Here is a 17,346-nt window from a genome sequence, read left to right as displayed (position 1 = left end):
TTTAACTATTTGACTCGAACCTGAATTGAATTAGATGCATATTTTTGAATGCCTTGAACACATGGAAAACAAATTATTATCCAGCAATTCACTTTAATACATACGGAAGAGTATTAGGGCCACTTAAAAAAAATAAAAAGAATTCTGACTTTAATCTCAGAATTCTGAGAAAAAAGTCAGAATTCTAGGCCACTAAAAAAAAATAATAATAATTCTGAGAAAAAAGTCAGAATTCTGAGAAAAAAGTCAGAATTCTGACTTTAATCTCAGAATTCTGAGAAAAAAGTCAGAATTCTGAGAAAAAAGTCAGAATTCTGACTTTAATCTCAGAATTCTGAGAAAAAAGTCAGAATCCATCTATACCCGCTTTATCCCTTTCGGGGTCACGGGGGTCTGCTGGAGCCTATCCCAGCTCATTTCAGGTGAGAGGCAGGGGTTACACCCTGGACAGGTCGCCAGTCCATCACAGGGCCACATATAAACACACAAACCATGCTCACAACCACACTCACGCTCACACCTACGGGCAATTTAGAATCACCAATTAACCTAGCGTGCATGTTTTTGGACTGTGGGAGGAAGCCGGAGTACCCGGAGAGAACCCACGCAAGCACGGGGAGAACATGCAAACTCCACACAGAAAGGCCCCTGCCGGGCCTGGGAGTCGAACCGGGGACCTTCTTGTTGTGAGGCAACCACTAAGCCACCGTGATGCCCCCAAAAAAAAAAAAAAAAAAAAAAAAGTCAGAATTCTGAGATTAAAGTCAGAATTCTGACTTTTTTCTCAGAATTCTGACTTTTTTCTCAGAATTCTGACTTTTTTCTCAGAATTCTTTTTATTTTTTTTTAAGTGGCCCAGAATTCTGACTTTTTTCTCAGAATTCTTTTTATTTTTTTTAAGTGGCCCTAATACTCTTCCGTAAATACAAAATAACAAAACTAACTGAATAAAATAAGTATCTTTCTTAAACAGAAACCTGTCCTGCTTAACTTAAAATTGTATAAATTACTATAAAACAATAGAAAGAAAGCAGAACATCCATTCTGTAATAGTGCACATTTTTAGTGCAATAACAAAAGTGCAAACAGAAAGTCTGTAGAAAACTTGTAAACATATTTGTGCCTCAAAGGCCATGACTGTAGGCTACAGTTGTAGTAAAACTGAAAAAAATAACTTGTGAACTCAACAGCGCAATGCCATTTTATAATTTTTTTAACTCTCACAGGGAAAGTGCGTCCCTTTTCAGCTCAATACGGGACGCGTGCTTTAGTTTATAAATACGGGACGATTCCGTTTTTCACGGGACGGTTGGCGACCCTAGTCGTATTTATATCACCAGTTAAGGGTTTATAAAATAGGATGATAAGATTTAAATTAGATGTACGACTCGAAGGCAAGGATTTCTCTGTCTGTGATGCCGCGTTCCATTTGTCCTCGGAAGTGGGGATTTCCCAGTTCCCAGTCGGAATTTTCAACTGGAACGCCCCTCGAAGTGGGATTTCCCACTGGGAAAGTGGGAGAGTCTTCACCACCCCCGAGTTCACATTCCAAGATGGCTGCCCCGGTTGTAAACAGTAGAAGAGAGCTCTGTAAAAATTCGTAGCACTTCATTCTAGTTTTGGTCACACTAAATCAGTCGTATACAAGTATTGTTCGGCATATATATGCTGCTATAGTGTAATTTACATTTTTCATGTGGTATATGCGAACTACAAACTTGTTTACCTACTTTGTAACTGGAACGCTGATAACTCGGCTGTGACGTCATTCCCAGTTCCGAGTTCCGACTTCCGAGGTAAATGGAACGCAGCATGATTGACGGCCAGCCCACTCTGTCTCGCACATGCGCAGTGCGTTGAGAGCGCTGGTCCCTGCAGGAGTGATGGCGTCCTCGGCTGCTCGCTGCTCCACACGCTGGATCACGGTTGCTCTGTCCTCTGGCCGGCGGGGGACTACAGGTGCTGTTTTTTCCTCTGAGCATGGAGGGGCCCGACGGTTTTCCACCCTGGGGGTGGACAGAGTGCTGCGCGGAGGAGCGTTTGTGTGCGGGGGAGCAGGAAAAGCGTTGACATTGAAAGGACTGTCAGGTGAGTGGCCGTATGAGGTTAGCTTGGGCTAAGCTAGGCTGCTTTTCCTGTAATCTCTTGTTCACACAAATGACACGTGAAAAAATAACTACATGAAAATGGGTTAATATCTGTTCTAGTAGGATGTGATTATAATATTTGGCTTGTAACACGTAGACATTTGCTTTGAAACACACGGCGTGGTGATCCAGGTTGTCATGCTAAGTGCCGGCTGCAGCAGGGATGATGCCGGTGTTTCTGTGTCTGTTCTGTGTTTAAATAGCTTGGTCTTGATAAAGTACTGTCACTTTATTATCATTTACAATGTGGTTATTAACTTAAAAAAACACATTGCTCTTTTGATCTGGTAAGTTATTATCCAGCAGTGAAGACACACCAATATGTTAAAGTTGCTCCTGTTATAGTCACTGGAATTTGTGGCCACCAATATCTGAAAAGGTGCAGAAACTTTGACATTAGTTTTCTAAAACTCTGTATGTTTGGGGAGTTTCATTTTTGATTGCCCTGTGAGTTATACAGTATAACATTTATTGAGTATGTATACAAAAAAATTATGAAATCCTATGGTATTATTAGAAGAGTTTCTTTCTTAGTTAATCAGTCCTGTCTCATGATATTATATTATAGTCTAATTATCTATACTTGACGTATTGCAACATTGTTTGGGGCGCTTCTTATTCCTCGTACCTCAACCAATTATTTCTAATTCAGAAAAGATTCTTGAGAATGATTTCATTTTCTTCTCATCAAGCACCTTCTGCACCCTTATTTAGCAAATTTAAATTATTATCAATTTTTTCTATTAACAAGTTTCAAACATGCCTGTTTATGTTTAAGTTCATTCATTTCAAACAAGACATTCCAGGCACTTTTCATAATTTTTTTCTGTTATCATCAGATATTCATTCTTATTCAGTTAGAGGTGGGAAGAACTTGCATTTACCTCTTTGTCGTACCTGCAGTCACCAATCCTTTATCAAATTCCATGGCCCTCAACTCTGGAACTGTTTAGATAGATCTCTTAAGTTAGTGTCATCCTTAAAAATGTTTAGGACCAACTTAATGGGGTATCTTTTATATAGACAAAATTAACAGGCTATTCGTACTAAAATGAAATTGCCATTTCATAGATATTTTTGTTTGGGTGTTTATTGTATTTTTCTTTGTTTCTTTTACCTTTTCTTTTCCTTTCTATTTCTTTTTCTATTGATTGATTTGTTTTGGTGATTTTGTATTGAGGGGGAGGATTTTTTATAAGCCCTTCGGGCTTCTTTTCCTCTCCTGCACAAATTATTTGTCCTTGTATGGTAAAAAAAACTTTACTGTTGTCATTGTGCAAATAAATAAATAAATAATAATAAAAATAATAATGATAAAATAATATACTGCTAAGAAAATAAACACTTTCAAAACACCTCAGATCATTATGAAGACTGAATTCAAAGACACTCCAAAGGTCAACGTGAAAAAATGATGTGGCAGGATTGTCTGTTTTGTTTAAAATTTCATTACACTTCAAGTTATGCTCCTAATGAGATGACGGATGGTCTCCTCTAGGGCAGGGGTTCTTAACCTTTCTGACCTCGAGGCCCAATTTTTTCAGTACAGAGCGGCCCAGGGCCCAAGTAAAAACCTTGTCAAATAAAATGATCATCACGGACTTTTATGAAACATGTCAATGTTAACATGCACATGTCAAGCTTGATTTATACTAGGACAAATCAATCAGTTCAGGCTTATTAATAAAAAAAGATCAATAATTAGATTTTACTTAAATAAAAAAGGAAGGACTCAGAATAAAAAATATATATACACATATAAATCGATCAATGGATGGCGGGTCGTCCAATGATCGGAAGGTCGGCAGTTCGAATCCCGCTCCGTCCCAGTTGCTGTCGTAGTGTCCTTGGGCAAGACACCTAACCCACCTTACCCCGTGTGAATGTTTTTGAATGTTTGGTGGTGGTCGGAAGGGCCGACTGACGCTTCTGTCAGTCTGCAGGGCAGCTGTGGCTACAAACGTACCTTACCACCACCGGTGAGAATGTGTAGGAATGAATAATGGTCTCTGTAAAAAGCGCTCTGGGTGTCTTGAAGGGCGCTATATAAAACCAAGCCATTATTATTAATAAAAAGTAAAATAAATACATTCAAAATAATTTTAAATTAAATAAACTGTAAATAAAATTGAAATAAAGTGCAAATGAAACTATATTTGTGCATAGCAGAACCAGAAGAATCTTTATTTTCTTTCATATACATATAAAAAAAAAATACAATTTCCTTTTTATCTGCAGCTCTTAATGAGACACTTGGGCCTCTGAGACACAATCAGGTCCAGTCTGGGTGGAATGGGGGAAAGGCTCACTCTCAGAGTAGCATGCAGCGTTGTTCTGAGTCTGTTTCGGGCTTTGGGCTTAGTTGTGGCCACGATGGAGAATATAAAAATAAAGGATCACGCCGCGCTCGCTCTCCCCGTTGCTGGGCGCAGACCAAGTAATCGATCCCTGATACTGGCGGATCCAAGCCAACTCTGAGCGCAGACCAAGTAAACGATCCCTTATCCTGGCGGATTTAAACCTATTTTGTGCAAAACAAAGGATTTTCTCCGTAAATACAGGCCTTAATAGTACACGTGCAGCTAGATGAGTGTCCGAGGTAAATGGAACGTGCCGCGGCATTATTCTCCTCTTTTATAGAGCTTCCCCGCTTCTTCCTCTCGGTTCCCTCATCCACCGGCTGGCAGTCAGTAACAACTGACTAACGCATTAGCGCCACCACATGGTCGGGATGCAGTCCCGCGGCCCCCGCGGCCCAAACCTACAAAACAGAATTTTTTTCGCGGCCCACTAGGGGGCGCTCGCGGCCCAAGTGTGGGCCGCGGCCCTATGGTTAAGAATCACTGCTCTAGGGTGTCGCCTCCCAGACCTGAACCAGGGCATCACTGAGCTCATAGACAGTGTGAGGTGCACTGTGGCAGAGTCAGATGGACTGAAACATAATGTTTAGAGGTGTTCTGTTGGATTTAGTTCAGTGGTTAGGTCAGGTCCTTCATCCTACAGGAACTACCTGCATACTCTCGGCACTAGCAGGAACCCAGGACACACTGCATCAGCCTGTCACATGTGCTTAGGATGGATTTTCTCTCATCTTTGAAAAGCACAGGGTGCCAGTGGCAGACCTGCCAATTCTGGTACTCTATGGCACTGCTAATTGAGCTCCATGCTGCCTGGCAATGAGCACAGGACCCACTATAAGACATTGAGCCCTCAAACCACCCTCATGAAGATTGTTTCATCAGAAACATTCACAGCAATGATCTGCATGGGGGTAATTTTGGGTTCTGGTGGTGCTCGTCCTGTTCCTACTTGCACAAAGGAGCAGAAACCAGTCCTGCCAATGGGTGAAAGACTTATCCAACCCTGTCCAACTCTCAGAGTAACAACTTGTTTCCATTCTTTTGAGACAGTGCTGGGATACGCAGCAAACCTTCTGACAATGGCACGTAATGTGCCATTCTGGAGGAGTTGGACTGCCTGTGTAGCCTCTGTAGGGGTCCGGGTATCACCTTACCACCAGTAGTGACACGGACCTTAGCCAAATGCAAAATGAGTGGAAAAACAGTCAGCCTCCGCCTGTAAAACCATTCCCGTTTTGGGGACTGTCTTGTTGCCCCTCTAGTGCACCTGTTGCTGATTTCATGAACACCAAAGCAGCTGAAACTGACGAACCACCCCCTTTGATACCTAAGTGACCAGATGAATATCACAGAAGTTTAATTGATTTAATGCTATAGTTTGATTTAATAAGTGTTCCCCTAAATTGTTTTGAGCATTGTGTACATACAGTGTAATGCTTACATGATAAGGAGGCAAAGTTTACTAAAGAGTTTGGAAAATGACAGATTTAATGACATTTTCTACAGTATCTGAATCACTGACTCAATCCTGCTTTATTTTTTTCCCTCCTTTACCACAAATCTGTAATAGCCCCCAATAGCTGTCACACAGTGGACAGGTTGTGTGGATTAAGCTACAACACAACTCTGCCACAGCATTTCTAGATATGTGTCTAACATCTCACCCCGATGGACATCTTTCAGGCCTGAAATTCCCCCATGCTGTCTACACACTGTCCTTTCACACGAGTGCTCCTTCCAGCAGCAAACAGGACTACTACCATGTTCTGGATGTACCTCGCACAGCAAGCCAGAAGGAAATCAAGAAAGCCTACTATCAGGTCTGTTTCAGCATGCCACACAGAAAAAGGTTCAGGTAGATGGATCCTAACCCTAGTGTCTAAGTAGTTGACTGTGTGTATTTTGTTCTTCAGATGGCCAAAAAGTACCACCCTGACACAAACAAAGATGACCCTCAAGCTAAGGAAAAATTTGCTCAGCTAGCTGAAGCTTATGAGGTTTGGTCTTGATCTCTGTTCAAGTTTCTGCTCAGCATTTGCACAGAGTATTTTTCTCATATTTTGGTTGAATGTGTATATAGTCTCATTTGGATTAAAAAAATAAATAAAATAAAAATAAGACACCTCTTGTTCTACACAGGTCCTTAGTGATGAAGGGAAGAGAAAGCAGTATGACACTTACGGCTCAACAGGCTTTGATGCTGGTCAGGCTGGTGGAGGGCAGCAGTACTGGAGCGGGCAGACCAGCAACATTGACCCAGAGGAGCTTTTCCGCAAAATCTTTGGAGAATACTCAGGAAGTCGTGGCTTTGGAGACTTTAATGCCATATTTGACCAGCCACAGGAGGTGGGTGAGATCTCAAAAAGTGGGAGTGGAATTAAAGCCAAGCAGTTCCTTTTTTTTATTATTATTATTTTGCTTCCCCATAGTTTTGCTTGTGAATATTCAGAGTGTTTAATCTCAGCCTCCCTCTCTTTTTGGTTCAGTATGTCATGGAACTGACCTTCACCCAGGCAGCAAAGGGAGTGAATAAGGAGATGTCCATTAATTTAGAAGCAGCCTGCCAGGCCTGTGATGGTAAAGGCCACGAGCCAGGGACCAAGGTTCAGCACTGCCAGCATTGCAATGGTTCGGGCATGGTAAGAACACTGACCCAGAGTATATCTTGAAACTGTGTTTTTACTGTATTTCCAAACAAACTTATTTTCCCGCCTACAGGAAACAATAAGCACAGGCCCATTTGTGATGCGCTCAACATGTCGTCGTTGTGGCGGCAAAGGCACAATCACATCCACCCCTTGTCGCTCCTGCCGTGGTACTGGACAGACCAAGCAGAGGAAGACTGTGATGGTCCCTGTACCTGCAGGTCAGTCCCTCAAACATATGTTCAGTAACAACTTGTAGTAGTTGTTGGTTTTGTGAATTCTTCACTTAAAGAAACAAGTAACTCATCCTGGGACCCTTTTGTGTGTTCTTTTCTTTTTAGGAGTGGAGAATGGTCAGACAGTCAGAATGCCAGTCGGAAAGAAGGAGATCTTCATCACATTTCGGGTTGGTGTTCTTTGTAGGTCAGCTGCTGATGTCACAGCAAATTCAAGCCAGTTATAAGTGACCTGGTCTGACTCAAAGCCAATTCATGGCTTCTGTGTCTGCTAGCTCACAAGACTTGTGGTGTTTAAATGTTCTCGTCTGCACTAATCTGCAAGGGTTCTCAGGGTTCCCTCTGCAGTTGACAGGACAACAATGTGTAAACCATGCTGACAGTGCAGTGACTAAACTGGGGCCTGGATCAATTTCCTGTTTACAAAAAAGAAATGCAGACAAACCACATGACAATCAAAAGAAATGTGTGGATAGTTGTTTCAAGAAGAGACTTTGCAGCAGGACTGCAGATATCTATTTTTACACTATACTTTAGACTGACATGATGGCAGACTGTGTGCATATTGAAATCCATTTGAGGCTACCACGAAACTGACATTGAGCTGTCTGACCTGATTATGTATGGTGCACCATTCTTTTAAATATCAGCACTTTAACACCATGTGGGGTTACGCTGTTTCCAGGTCCAAAAAAGCTCAGTGTTTAGAAGAGATGGCGCAGATGTCCACTCTGATCTCTTTGTCTCTGTGGCACAAGCCATCCTGGGTGGCACGGCCAGAACACAAGGCCTTTATGAAACACTCAATTTGTCAGTAAGTAAAGACACAGATTCTCCACTTGCCCATATTACAGGGGAAGATAAAATATTGACTATTGGATTTTCTTCAGATTCCTGCAGGAATCCAGACAGACCAGAAGATCCGCCTCACAGGAAAAGGAATAGCTCGCATCAGTGGCTATGGCTTCGGGGATCATTACGTCCACGTCAAGATAAAAATTCCCAAGTAAGAGTCTACAGACATCCTTTTACACAAGTCAAAATAGAAGTTGTTCTATTTTCTGCAGACAGCCGTATAATCGAAGGCAGTTGCATAATCTTAAAAAAAGAAATTGGTTTGTAAACTGTTTTCTCGTGCAGGACTCTGACTGACAGACAGAGAACTCTAATGACGAGCTATGCTGAAGATGAGACAGATGTAGAGGGAACAGTGAACGGTGTCACCGTTAGCAGCACAGGTATGACAACTTTCTCCTAAAAATCTACATTAACACACACGCATCCCCTAATCACACTACCTGAAACCATTTTCTTTCACTTTTACTATATTTTTCTCATCTACTGAAATTCTGTTTTAAAGGGAAAGTTCGGTTTTTTACAACCTGGACCTTATTTCTGGCATTTTTTATGGTTGTATACTCACCCAGAGGTGTTTGGTGTCATTTGGAGTCCTTCGGAAGATATTAGGAGTTTTTTGCGAGCCTCTTCTCCTTATAACGGTAGCGCCTGGGGCACAGAGGGACACAGACGATGCAGCGTCTAAATAACACATGATTGCCGCCAAACTCTTCATTTCTTTTATGAATCACTAGATCTGCTTCCAGGACCTGTTGTAACATTGTGGCGCTGTCTGTGTAATAAATAAAATAAATAAATCCGTTTGTAAACAAGACCTCTGAACTCATGACGTCATCTCTGTGCGCGCGTCCCAGACCCAGCTCCGTGTACAGCTGGAGTTCGCAACTGTTAGTTAACTGATAGTTATTTGAAACATGTCTGAATATTTGTCAAATTCTGAGGTTGTGGACGACGACTTTGAATATGATGGACGTCCTTACCGTTTTGAGCCAGAGTATACGGCTGAAGAGCTCACTGAACGGAGGACAGAGTGCGCGCACTCGCGATGACGTCATGAGTTCAGAGGTCTTGTTTACAAACTGATTTATTTATTTTATTTATTACACAGACAGCGCCACAATGTTACAACAGGTCCTGGAAGCAGATCTAGTGATTCATAAAAGAAATGAAGAGTTTCGCGGCAATCATGTGTTATTTAGACGCTGCATCGTCTGTGTCCCTCTGTGCCCCAGGCGCTACCGTTATAAGGAGAAGAGGCTCGCAAAAAACTCCTAATATCTTCCGAAGGACTCCAAATGACACCAAACACCTCTGGGTGAGTATACAACCATAAAAAATGCCAGAAATAAGGTCCAGGTTGTAAAAAACCGAACTTTCCCTTTAAGAAGGAAAGCGATTACTTGGATGCAGCATTCATCTCTGTCCAATTGGGGGCAGCAATGTTTTGCAATGAACAAAGCATTGAATGATTCACAGTTCAAGCCAAAAAGATGGACTTTCTTTTTAAATTAAAGACATTATTTAGTTCCTTCTCACAGCTATAAACTAGGTAGGCCGAGATATAAATTTAACTCAACTAACCGTCTGCCTTCACTTTTTCTGCGTGTGTAAAGGACTGTGCTTTGATTTATTTATTTTTTTGTCACTCTTATCTGGTTTGTCACTGTCAGTTCTACATGGCGTCCATTAAATGCAGAAATAATTAATTTCATTTGTTTAATGATTGTTGTTTCCAGTTCAGTTGTCTTTAAATTATTTTTTATTTTTAAAGGGAAAAGATCCTCCTGGAACTGAGGCTTCATCGGAAGGTCAGAGGACGGCGCAAAGCAAGGACACACTTTATAAAGAAACTGTCAGATGGAAGAGGAGTATTGGAAAAGGAAGTCTGCAAGGCTTTTCATGGATCAATCATCACAGGCTTAACCACTAAACCTTGTACTGAAGAGGGGGGAAAAAGCAGAGGATAACTTGCTCTGTTCTTCTGCCCAAGTGGATTCACAGACAAGACATGCCAGCTGTCGCCCCTCTGTCAAACGTCCATGGAGGCCAGTGTGGCGGAAAAGTCTTATTTCTAATAATACTCTGTTTTGGAAAACAGAAGCTGTTCTGATAGCAGAATCCACAATTGAGAAATGATACGGAAAGAAGCTACAAATTCAGTCTTCACCCCACGGTCACATTAATTAAGTTCTGTATCAAGTGATTGGTGGGACTCTTACTATTACTGTCAGTGGTAATGGACTTAACAGACATGTATACAGACTACACAGGTTTTAGTGTTGTAAAGGTTCGTCTGTGTTGGATGATCTGCTCTCTGTAATGGAGGATTAACCTGTGGGAAAATTAGGCTTTACAGGATTGAACACCGATAGCTCTGGTGTGAACCTCTTTAACCTTTCGCATAGTATGAGAAAACCCAGTTTTAGTTCTGAGCTATAATCACATTGTACATAAACAGTTGTAGAACATGTTCAACCTTGTCACAGAAGAAATATATAGAGCTATAATAAAGGTATTGTCTGGGAGAAATCAGTTTTGTACAAGTTACATTTTATTTAATTATGAATTATATTTTTTGTGGGCTTCATTTTGGATTTTGAACACTATTAATCAAACTACATTTTTACTAAGTGAGGGTGGGAAGTCTTGCAGAAAAAAGTCGTGGTAATCTTATTTATATTCTCGGTACTATGAAAATCTGTTAACTTGTCCATGATAGTTGAGATGTCTCAATTCATACTGATTTGATTTTGACAAAAAATGTATTCCTGAGATGACTCAATCACAAATTAAGACTGTGGTTGTATATATTTTAGGTCTTAAAGATGTAACAAACTGAGGGATGTCTCTTTTAGAATCTCTGAACAGGCTTGTAAGCATTAAAATTTTTCCAGAATGAATTTGTATTGTGAGCAAAAACAGGAAAGTGAAACAACTTCATTTTTGGTATTTAGAGGAAAACTGTTTATTTCATTATTGACAGCACAACAATCCAAAATGTTCAACCTTGTACAATAGAGGCCTCTAGCCAGTCACTAATAAAGCTTTAGACATAGAGCTAATAAAACTGCATTAAAATTAAAATTCAGCACACATTACTTGAAAAGGTTCAATTTATGGCCGTAAGGACCTGTACTCCTGAGATACAAGAAACCCTTAAATATACATAGAACTGCACAAGTACATTAGGCAGTATGTACAAGTCCACCACATGTAGTTGATAATACTGAACCTGAGACTCAAATATAAATCACTTGCTTTGCCATGTCTGATAATAAACAGTTACACCACTGCTGTTACCTAATGCAGAAGAAATGCACCTTACAAAGCACATGCAACAGGCAGCAATGCAGACAAGAGCAAGTTTCTTTTGGTTCCGTGTTAAAATGATGCAAAATTCAAAAAATCTCACTGTGTCAAAGCAAATACTAAACTTTAACCATTGAACACTGCATGAAGTTCACACATTATAAAACATTTCTCCTAATCTACGATGAAAAATCAGGAGTATTAATGGGATTTTTTACCAGACACAATAATGGTTAGTGATTAGAGGTTAAAAATAATGTGAAGAACAACCAGTGGATGGAAAACGAGAGCTGAGCTGCTTGAAAGATTATACTGTATATTAATGAACAATAAACCAGTACCCCACCCAACTGTTACCCATCATGCATATGAGTTACAATTTCAAGAAAGTACTCAAAGCATAATTACTACAAAAAAGAAAAAGAACCGTTTCACTCAACTAATTTAACATTTACTGTAGGTCCTAATATAGGCTCCTTGGGGTAGATTAACCTGAAATAAAAAATGAGAGGTTCATAAATGCCAATTATCCCATTACAACCTAAATCGTTGTTTAATAACATTTTGCTCTAAGTGTAACTTAGTGACCTTATTGTTAATCTATTTTATTTTGATTTATAAGTGTGTGTCCTGAAAATCTTGATGTGGAGTGTAAAGATATATGTTGCATCGAGGCATATTAGGTTATGCTGTGCAATCATAGGTAGTTAAGAAAAAAACTCATAATTAAAAACTGAGGAATAAACCCTAGTGAACATGCATCAAGGACAGATCATAATATCTGTATAATCACGAGCATCTGAAAATTGTTTATTGATCAACTACTTGTCAAAAAAAAAAAAAAAAGAATTGCTTCATATCACCTGTCTGAGTATACTTTAACAAAACTTCTAGGAAACATTAGGCTAAATAATAAATCCAACAGGTTTTACATTACAGTATAAGGTAAAACAATACATATCCACATCAAACCTGATTAAAGATAAACAGCAATCGTTTGCAAAAACCCTTCCATGCATGAATCATGCTTGGAAGTGGGGGTACCACTTCTATCTAGGTCTGCCGCAATAATCAATTTATCCGATAATATTGTAAATGGGCATGACGTATATCATGTTTACCTTTTCACCCCTGCACAAACATGTTGAGCAAATGAGGATACTGTGCTATTTGAGGCCAGTCTTCCAGCTAGAATATTTGGAAAAATTAATCCAATAAACTTAGTTTCAAAGCTCCACTGAGATGCCAGAAGAAATCATGTTTAAATTCAGTGATAGATTAAAGCACAGTTACACAAATGAGCTGGAATGTCAACGTTGCTGAATATCTGGCAAAAACTCAAAAACAAAAACTCCCATCAACATCATAGAGGAATTAAACCAGGAGCCTTTCAAAGAATTCATTACTTACAAACTCCAATGACAAATTTTTATATAGATCTAAGTGCATTTTTTTCCTCACAAAACCCCAGTGTATTTTATATATTGCTTTAACTGGGGGTTTGTCTTTTCTTATGTTTCGTTTACAATATTTTAATTAAATGGTCCTATTTATCTGAATTTCCTTAATACCGTAATTAAAAATGTAACAGCTCTTAAAAAAAGAGCTTTATAATAGTGCTTCTTCAACATTATATCTGTGATATAAAATTACCTTAAAATGCCATATAGTATTTGAATCACAATCTAGGACGGTATATCATCCAGAAAAGTAGTTACTGTGACACATCTGCTATAGTCAGACAATCTGCAGCAAGTCTGAGTCATGACCAAACACACTGGAAGGACAGTGGTTGGAAGGATATTGGAATGGAGGTAGAAAAATAAAACATATAAGAGAAATAGCTAAACATTGTGCTTTATGGATGGAACTTACATGCTAATGGCCCTGTGGTATATTTAGTTCAGATTTGATGCCTAGAAACTGAACATCAAAATGTTATCTTTATGGTTGCATGAAATGATCACGGGTTTATGGAAATGTCCTAGTCCTCCTAGTGCCCTTTCCTCAACATGTTTTTAACTCACAGCAGCTGGTTATCAAGCTTACATCAGATACCATGCAGCTAATCCAGCCAAGGCGGCCACCCACGAGGCAAACAGGACCTGTCCGGTTGGGTGTCTGAGAACAGCCATTGCCAGCTGACAGACGTATGCTGTTCCACCTGATGCAGCTGTGAGACAAAAGCCCAAAAACAAGCTGTGATGAAAATCTAATTTCCAGCATCACTTTACAGTTTGTAAAAAGCTTATAAGTATCCTGACTCTTGTGAGTAACTATCAATTTACTACCGTTTTGAGTCAGTAGATGATAAAGAAGGTCTCCTTCAAAAACTGCTATTAAAAAAATGTAAATAAAAAAAAACGTTTTTTTTTTTTACTCAAATCTTTTAGTCCTAATCAAAAATACCAAATACTAAAGTATTTTATTTTGTTGGGGGGGCTGTGGATTTTTTTTTCCTTTTTCAAGATCATTCTTAAATAAACCAAAGATTAGTCACAACACTGATTTTCAAGCATTGTTAGTTTTTTTTTCCCCCAGTATCCGATTTAAGAGTTACTACCATTTGGGGAAAAAAATAGTCCCATTGACTCTTTCGATAAACGGAGTAACAAAACTATTAGTGATCAAACACTGAGATATGATGTTTCGGCCCTAATGATCTACAAGGATTAAAACAGCACCATCCTTACCCATTTGTGCAGCATAGTAGGGGCATTTGCTGATGTCTCCACCCGTTGCTCCATGAACAGCCATGCCAGCATCTAAAACATCTTCCTGGAATGTTTTCCCAATCTCTTCTAACTCCTCAAAAACCTTGCAGAACAAATATAAAGTATGTTATCTGAATAATCTGTGACCCATTTGATAGCATAGTCTGACACTAATGTCAATTTTACACCACCAGAGCATAAAAAAGAAGCAGAAGTCACTGAAATGTTCAGTAATCTGAGGGAAAAATATACTGTGAAAGTCTCAGTCATGGTATATTTCAAATGTAACTCAATTATGATAGTATTTGTGGATAAACTGCCTTTTGGGTCATTTAGGCTATCTAAGCTATCACCACTACCGTCAAGATTACCCTATGTCCTCCGTCTGGTATCTCACCTCCATATTGAACTGAAAGGCTTTGACAGCCTCTTCCACCAGTTTTCCCTTAGTCTCCACGTCCAGATCCAACTCATTCATCCGACTTCGATACAATTGCTTGAATGCTTTGGCACTATGGATGCCATCAAACTGATAGAACTCCAGGCCTTCTCCTGTGGGTGGCAATTTTAAAGCTCTCTGTGCCACCTTCTTCAGCACCTGGCCCCCCGACAAGTCCCCCATATAGCGGGTGTAGGCGTGAGCCACGAGCAACACTGGGTCCTCCTGTCCCACCTGGTGGATACGATCCACATAACGTTGGGTGGCTTCAGAGCATCTAACTTGGCTCTTCCAATCTGGCCCATAGAAGTATTCGAGGTCACGAGCAAGAGCTTCATGGCGGTGCAACTCAACAGGAAAATACAGAGGGGCAAAGTGTGGGTGGTCCTTGTTCGTTTCGATCTCCTCCTCCATGGCAGCATACGTGTAGTAAAGTGCCACAGCGCCAAGCTGAAAAAGCAAAAAGGTCAGTACACCAGCCAGCTATTCTTATCTGTGTGTTATATGCTCCACTAAACAGATACTTGTGCCTCCTTTCTTTTTAAAAAGGTTTTCTTACTTCTTCTTCAACCATGCACTTACTGCTTTATCTACAAATCTTCTTGGTGTTGCAAAGTACTCTTTAACATTCATGTGCCTTTTTCCAACTTCCTTAATTTCTGACCTTAAAGAGCTCTTTGCGGATACGTCCCCTGAGGAAATCCTTCACAAATTGCGTGTTCTCAGCTTTTTCATGAACCTCCTTGGTCCCTGCTGCCAGCATCTCGGACAGGTCTTCAGGACTGAGGTTTAAAAAGAAAACAATGTTAGGAGCATAATTAGTTTTCTACTGTATTTCATCATTTAAAACAATAAACAAATACCTGAGTGCACTTTCTTTTTCCTCATATGGCCCTGCTCCATTGGCCACATTCTCTGTCTTCTCCATCTTCTCCGCTGACATTTGTGACGTGACCTTTCCTGGCCCAAGTTCACACTAGAATGTGTACAAAGCATTATATCAGTAAGAGAATTAACTTAATCATAAGGGAGCCATCATATTTAAGTTTCATCATATTCCACATTTTGAAGAATTGTCTTGTACAATTTTTACCAAAATGTATATGCTTAACTATCTTTTGTCATCTTTACTGCATAACTGCTGTACAAAATATACAATACCATTGTAAGGCAGTGGTGGTTACTATGTTTCTAGAGCTCTGTTCAATTGTGTTATTGAATAGAAAAATAATAGCACACGAGAACAACAGGCATGCGATACATCACAGTATTGACTACAACTCAGAGTACTACGATAATGCAAAACAACAGGCTTTAGACTACACATTTCAATAAATTAGTCATTTGATCCAAAAACATTAAATGAAGACTGATGACAATGTTCTATGTACCATCCAACCACAAACACTCAAATAATGACAACATCAGAGCTACTTAAAGCACATCTTTACGACTGATAATGTCCATTAAAAGACAGGTAAACAATGTACATGCAATAATTGAATTTACTTAATCTCACCCCAGAAGCAACAGAGACCCGAGTAGAAGACAGGAGACGCAAATATCACCTACTACTCCTCACTGTTGTGAAAATAAAAATGAAAAAAAAGACGACAGTCACTTTCCGATTCAGTTGACAAGAAAGCAAGATTTAAAAGTGAAAGCTGATAATTATTCTGGTGAGGTCTGGACGTTTTTACAAAGGCAGCCTTTAACAACAAGCGTCAACTGCGTCAGAATGGTCCAACAAAAAGCAGCGGATACAGACACAACACAGGCCTTCCAGCGTTTACTATGCGTCTCCAAGAATAACTAAGTCAACACATCCTTGTTAAGGACTTAACAAAGTCATTTCTCTGACTGTAGTTCTTCAATCTAACCACAAATGACTCTGATCACAAATCACAATCTGGTTTGCCCTTTGAACGATGCATGAACGCCACTGATAAAAGCATACAGCCCTCTTAACTTAGTGGTTGCATCATTTAGACAACTTTACTCACTGGAGCTAGCTGCGTCTGCTAAAAGCTACATAATGTAGCACTGCATGTAGCTAGAAGAACAACAAACTCGTTTAAGATTCGACAAGCAGTGTCTGACACACCACAGAGTCGTCGAGTTAATTCACTGATAAAATTCACTTCTTTTTGCTGATTAGAAGATAACAGCTGCATAAACTGTAAACCACAACAAACCTTCACTGTGACGATAAACAGAACAATCTCGGTATAAGGTCATGCGGAACAGTAGTTCGCGTACCCGTTTCTACCCGGCCATGACAGCTGAGGCACATGTTCCATACGTAACGTTGTAGTTCTTAAACTAACACGTTGTAGTTCCGTACAGCTGTGAGATTACAACTATCACAAGTACTAGAAAAACAGCCGTTAAACAATATTGATACTGCTTATTTTATATTCATTTAGTAATTATATTAATAAAAATAATATACAATAAAGTGATTGCTTTGGAAAAAGTTATTCTGAGTATTTCGGGGAAAAGCTCTGTTTACTGAATGTCAGTGCTGATGCGAGCTCAGAAAAAATGGACACTTTGAAAATCTTTCAAAGTGATCATAACATAATATACTGTATAATTATAATAGTTTCAACAGAATGCCATCAATATCTCCTTTACT

General features: G+C 39.6%; 2 protein-coding genes across 2 annotated transcripts; one reads left to right on the top strand and one right to left on the bottom strand.

Annotated features, from left to right (window-relative positions):
• Window positions 1–1,844: 1,844 nt before the first annotated feature.
• On the top strand, window positions 1,845–12,014 carry dnaja3a (DnaJ heat shock protein family (Hsp40) member A3a). Its single transcript, XM_061712490.1, has 11 exons — window positions 1,845–2,088; window positions 6,191–6,327; window positions 6,421–6,504; window positions 6,647–6,853; window positions 6,994–7,146; window positions 7,226–7,373; window positions 7,494–7,558; window positions 8,074–8,202; window positions 8,279–8,394; window positions 8,529–8,626; window positions 10,018–12,014. Exons 1-11 carry the CDS (start codon window positions 1,845–1,847, stop codon window positions 10,038–10,040), a joined length of 1,404 nt encoding a protein of 467 aa, XP_061568474.1. The 3' UTR covers window positions 10,041–12,014.
• Window positions 11,193–16,942, bottom strand: hmox2b (heme oxygenase 2b). The gene is made up of 6 exons (XM_061712491.1): window positions 16,904–16,942; window positions 15,577–15,684; window positions 15,373–15,495; window positions 14,667–15,158; window positions 14,249–14,372; window positions 11,193–13,728 (listed from the first exon to the last, which is right to left on the bottom strand). Exons 2-6 carry the CDS (start codon window positions 15,649–15,651, stop codon window positions 13,601–13,603), a joined length of 942 nt encoding a protein of 313 aa, XP_061568475.1. The 5' UTR covers window positions 15,652–15,684; window positions 16,904–16,942; the 3' UTR covers window positions 11,193–13,600.
• Between the last annotated feature and the right edge of the window lie 404 nt (window positions 16,943–17,346).

This window comes from Cololabis saira, chromosome 21 (assembly GCF_033807715.1).
Source record: "Cololabis saira isolate AMF1-May2022 chromosome 21, fColSai1.1, whole genome shotgun sequence".
Classification (NCBI taxonomy): Eukaryota; Metazoa; Chordata; class Actinopteri; order Beloniformes; family Belonidae; genus Cololabis; species Cololabis saira.
This window is presented reverse-complemented; position numbering and strand designations above follow the sequence as displayed.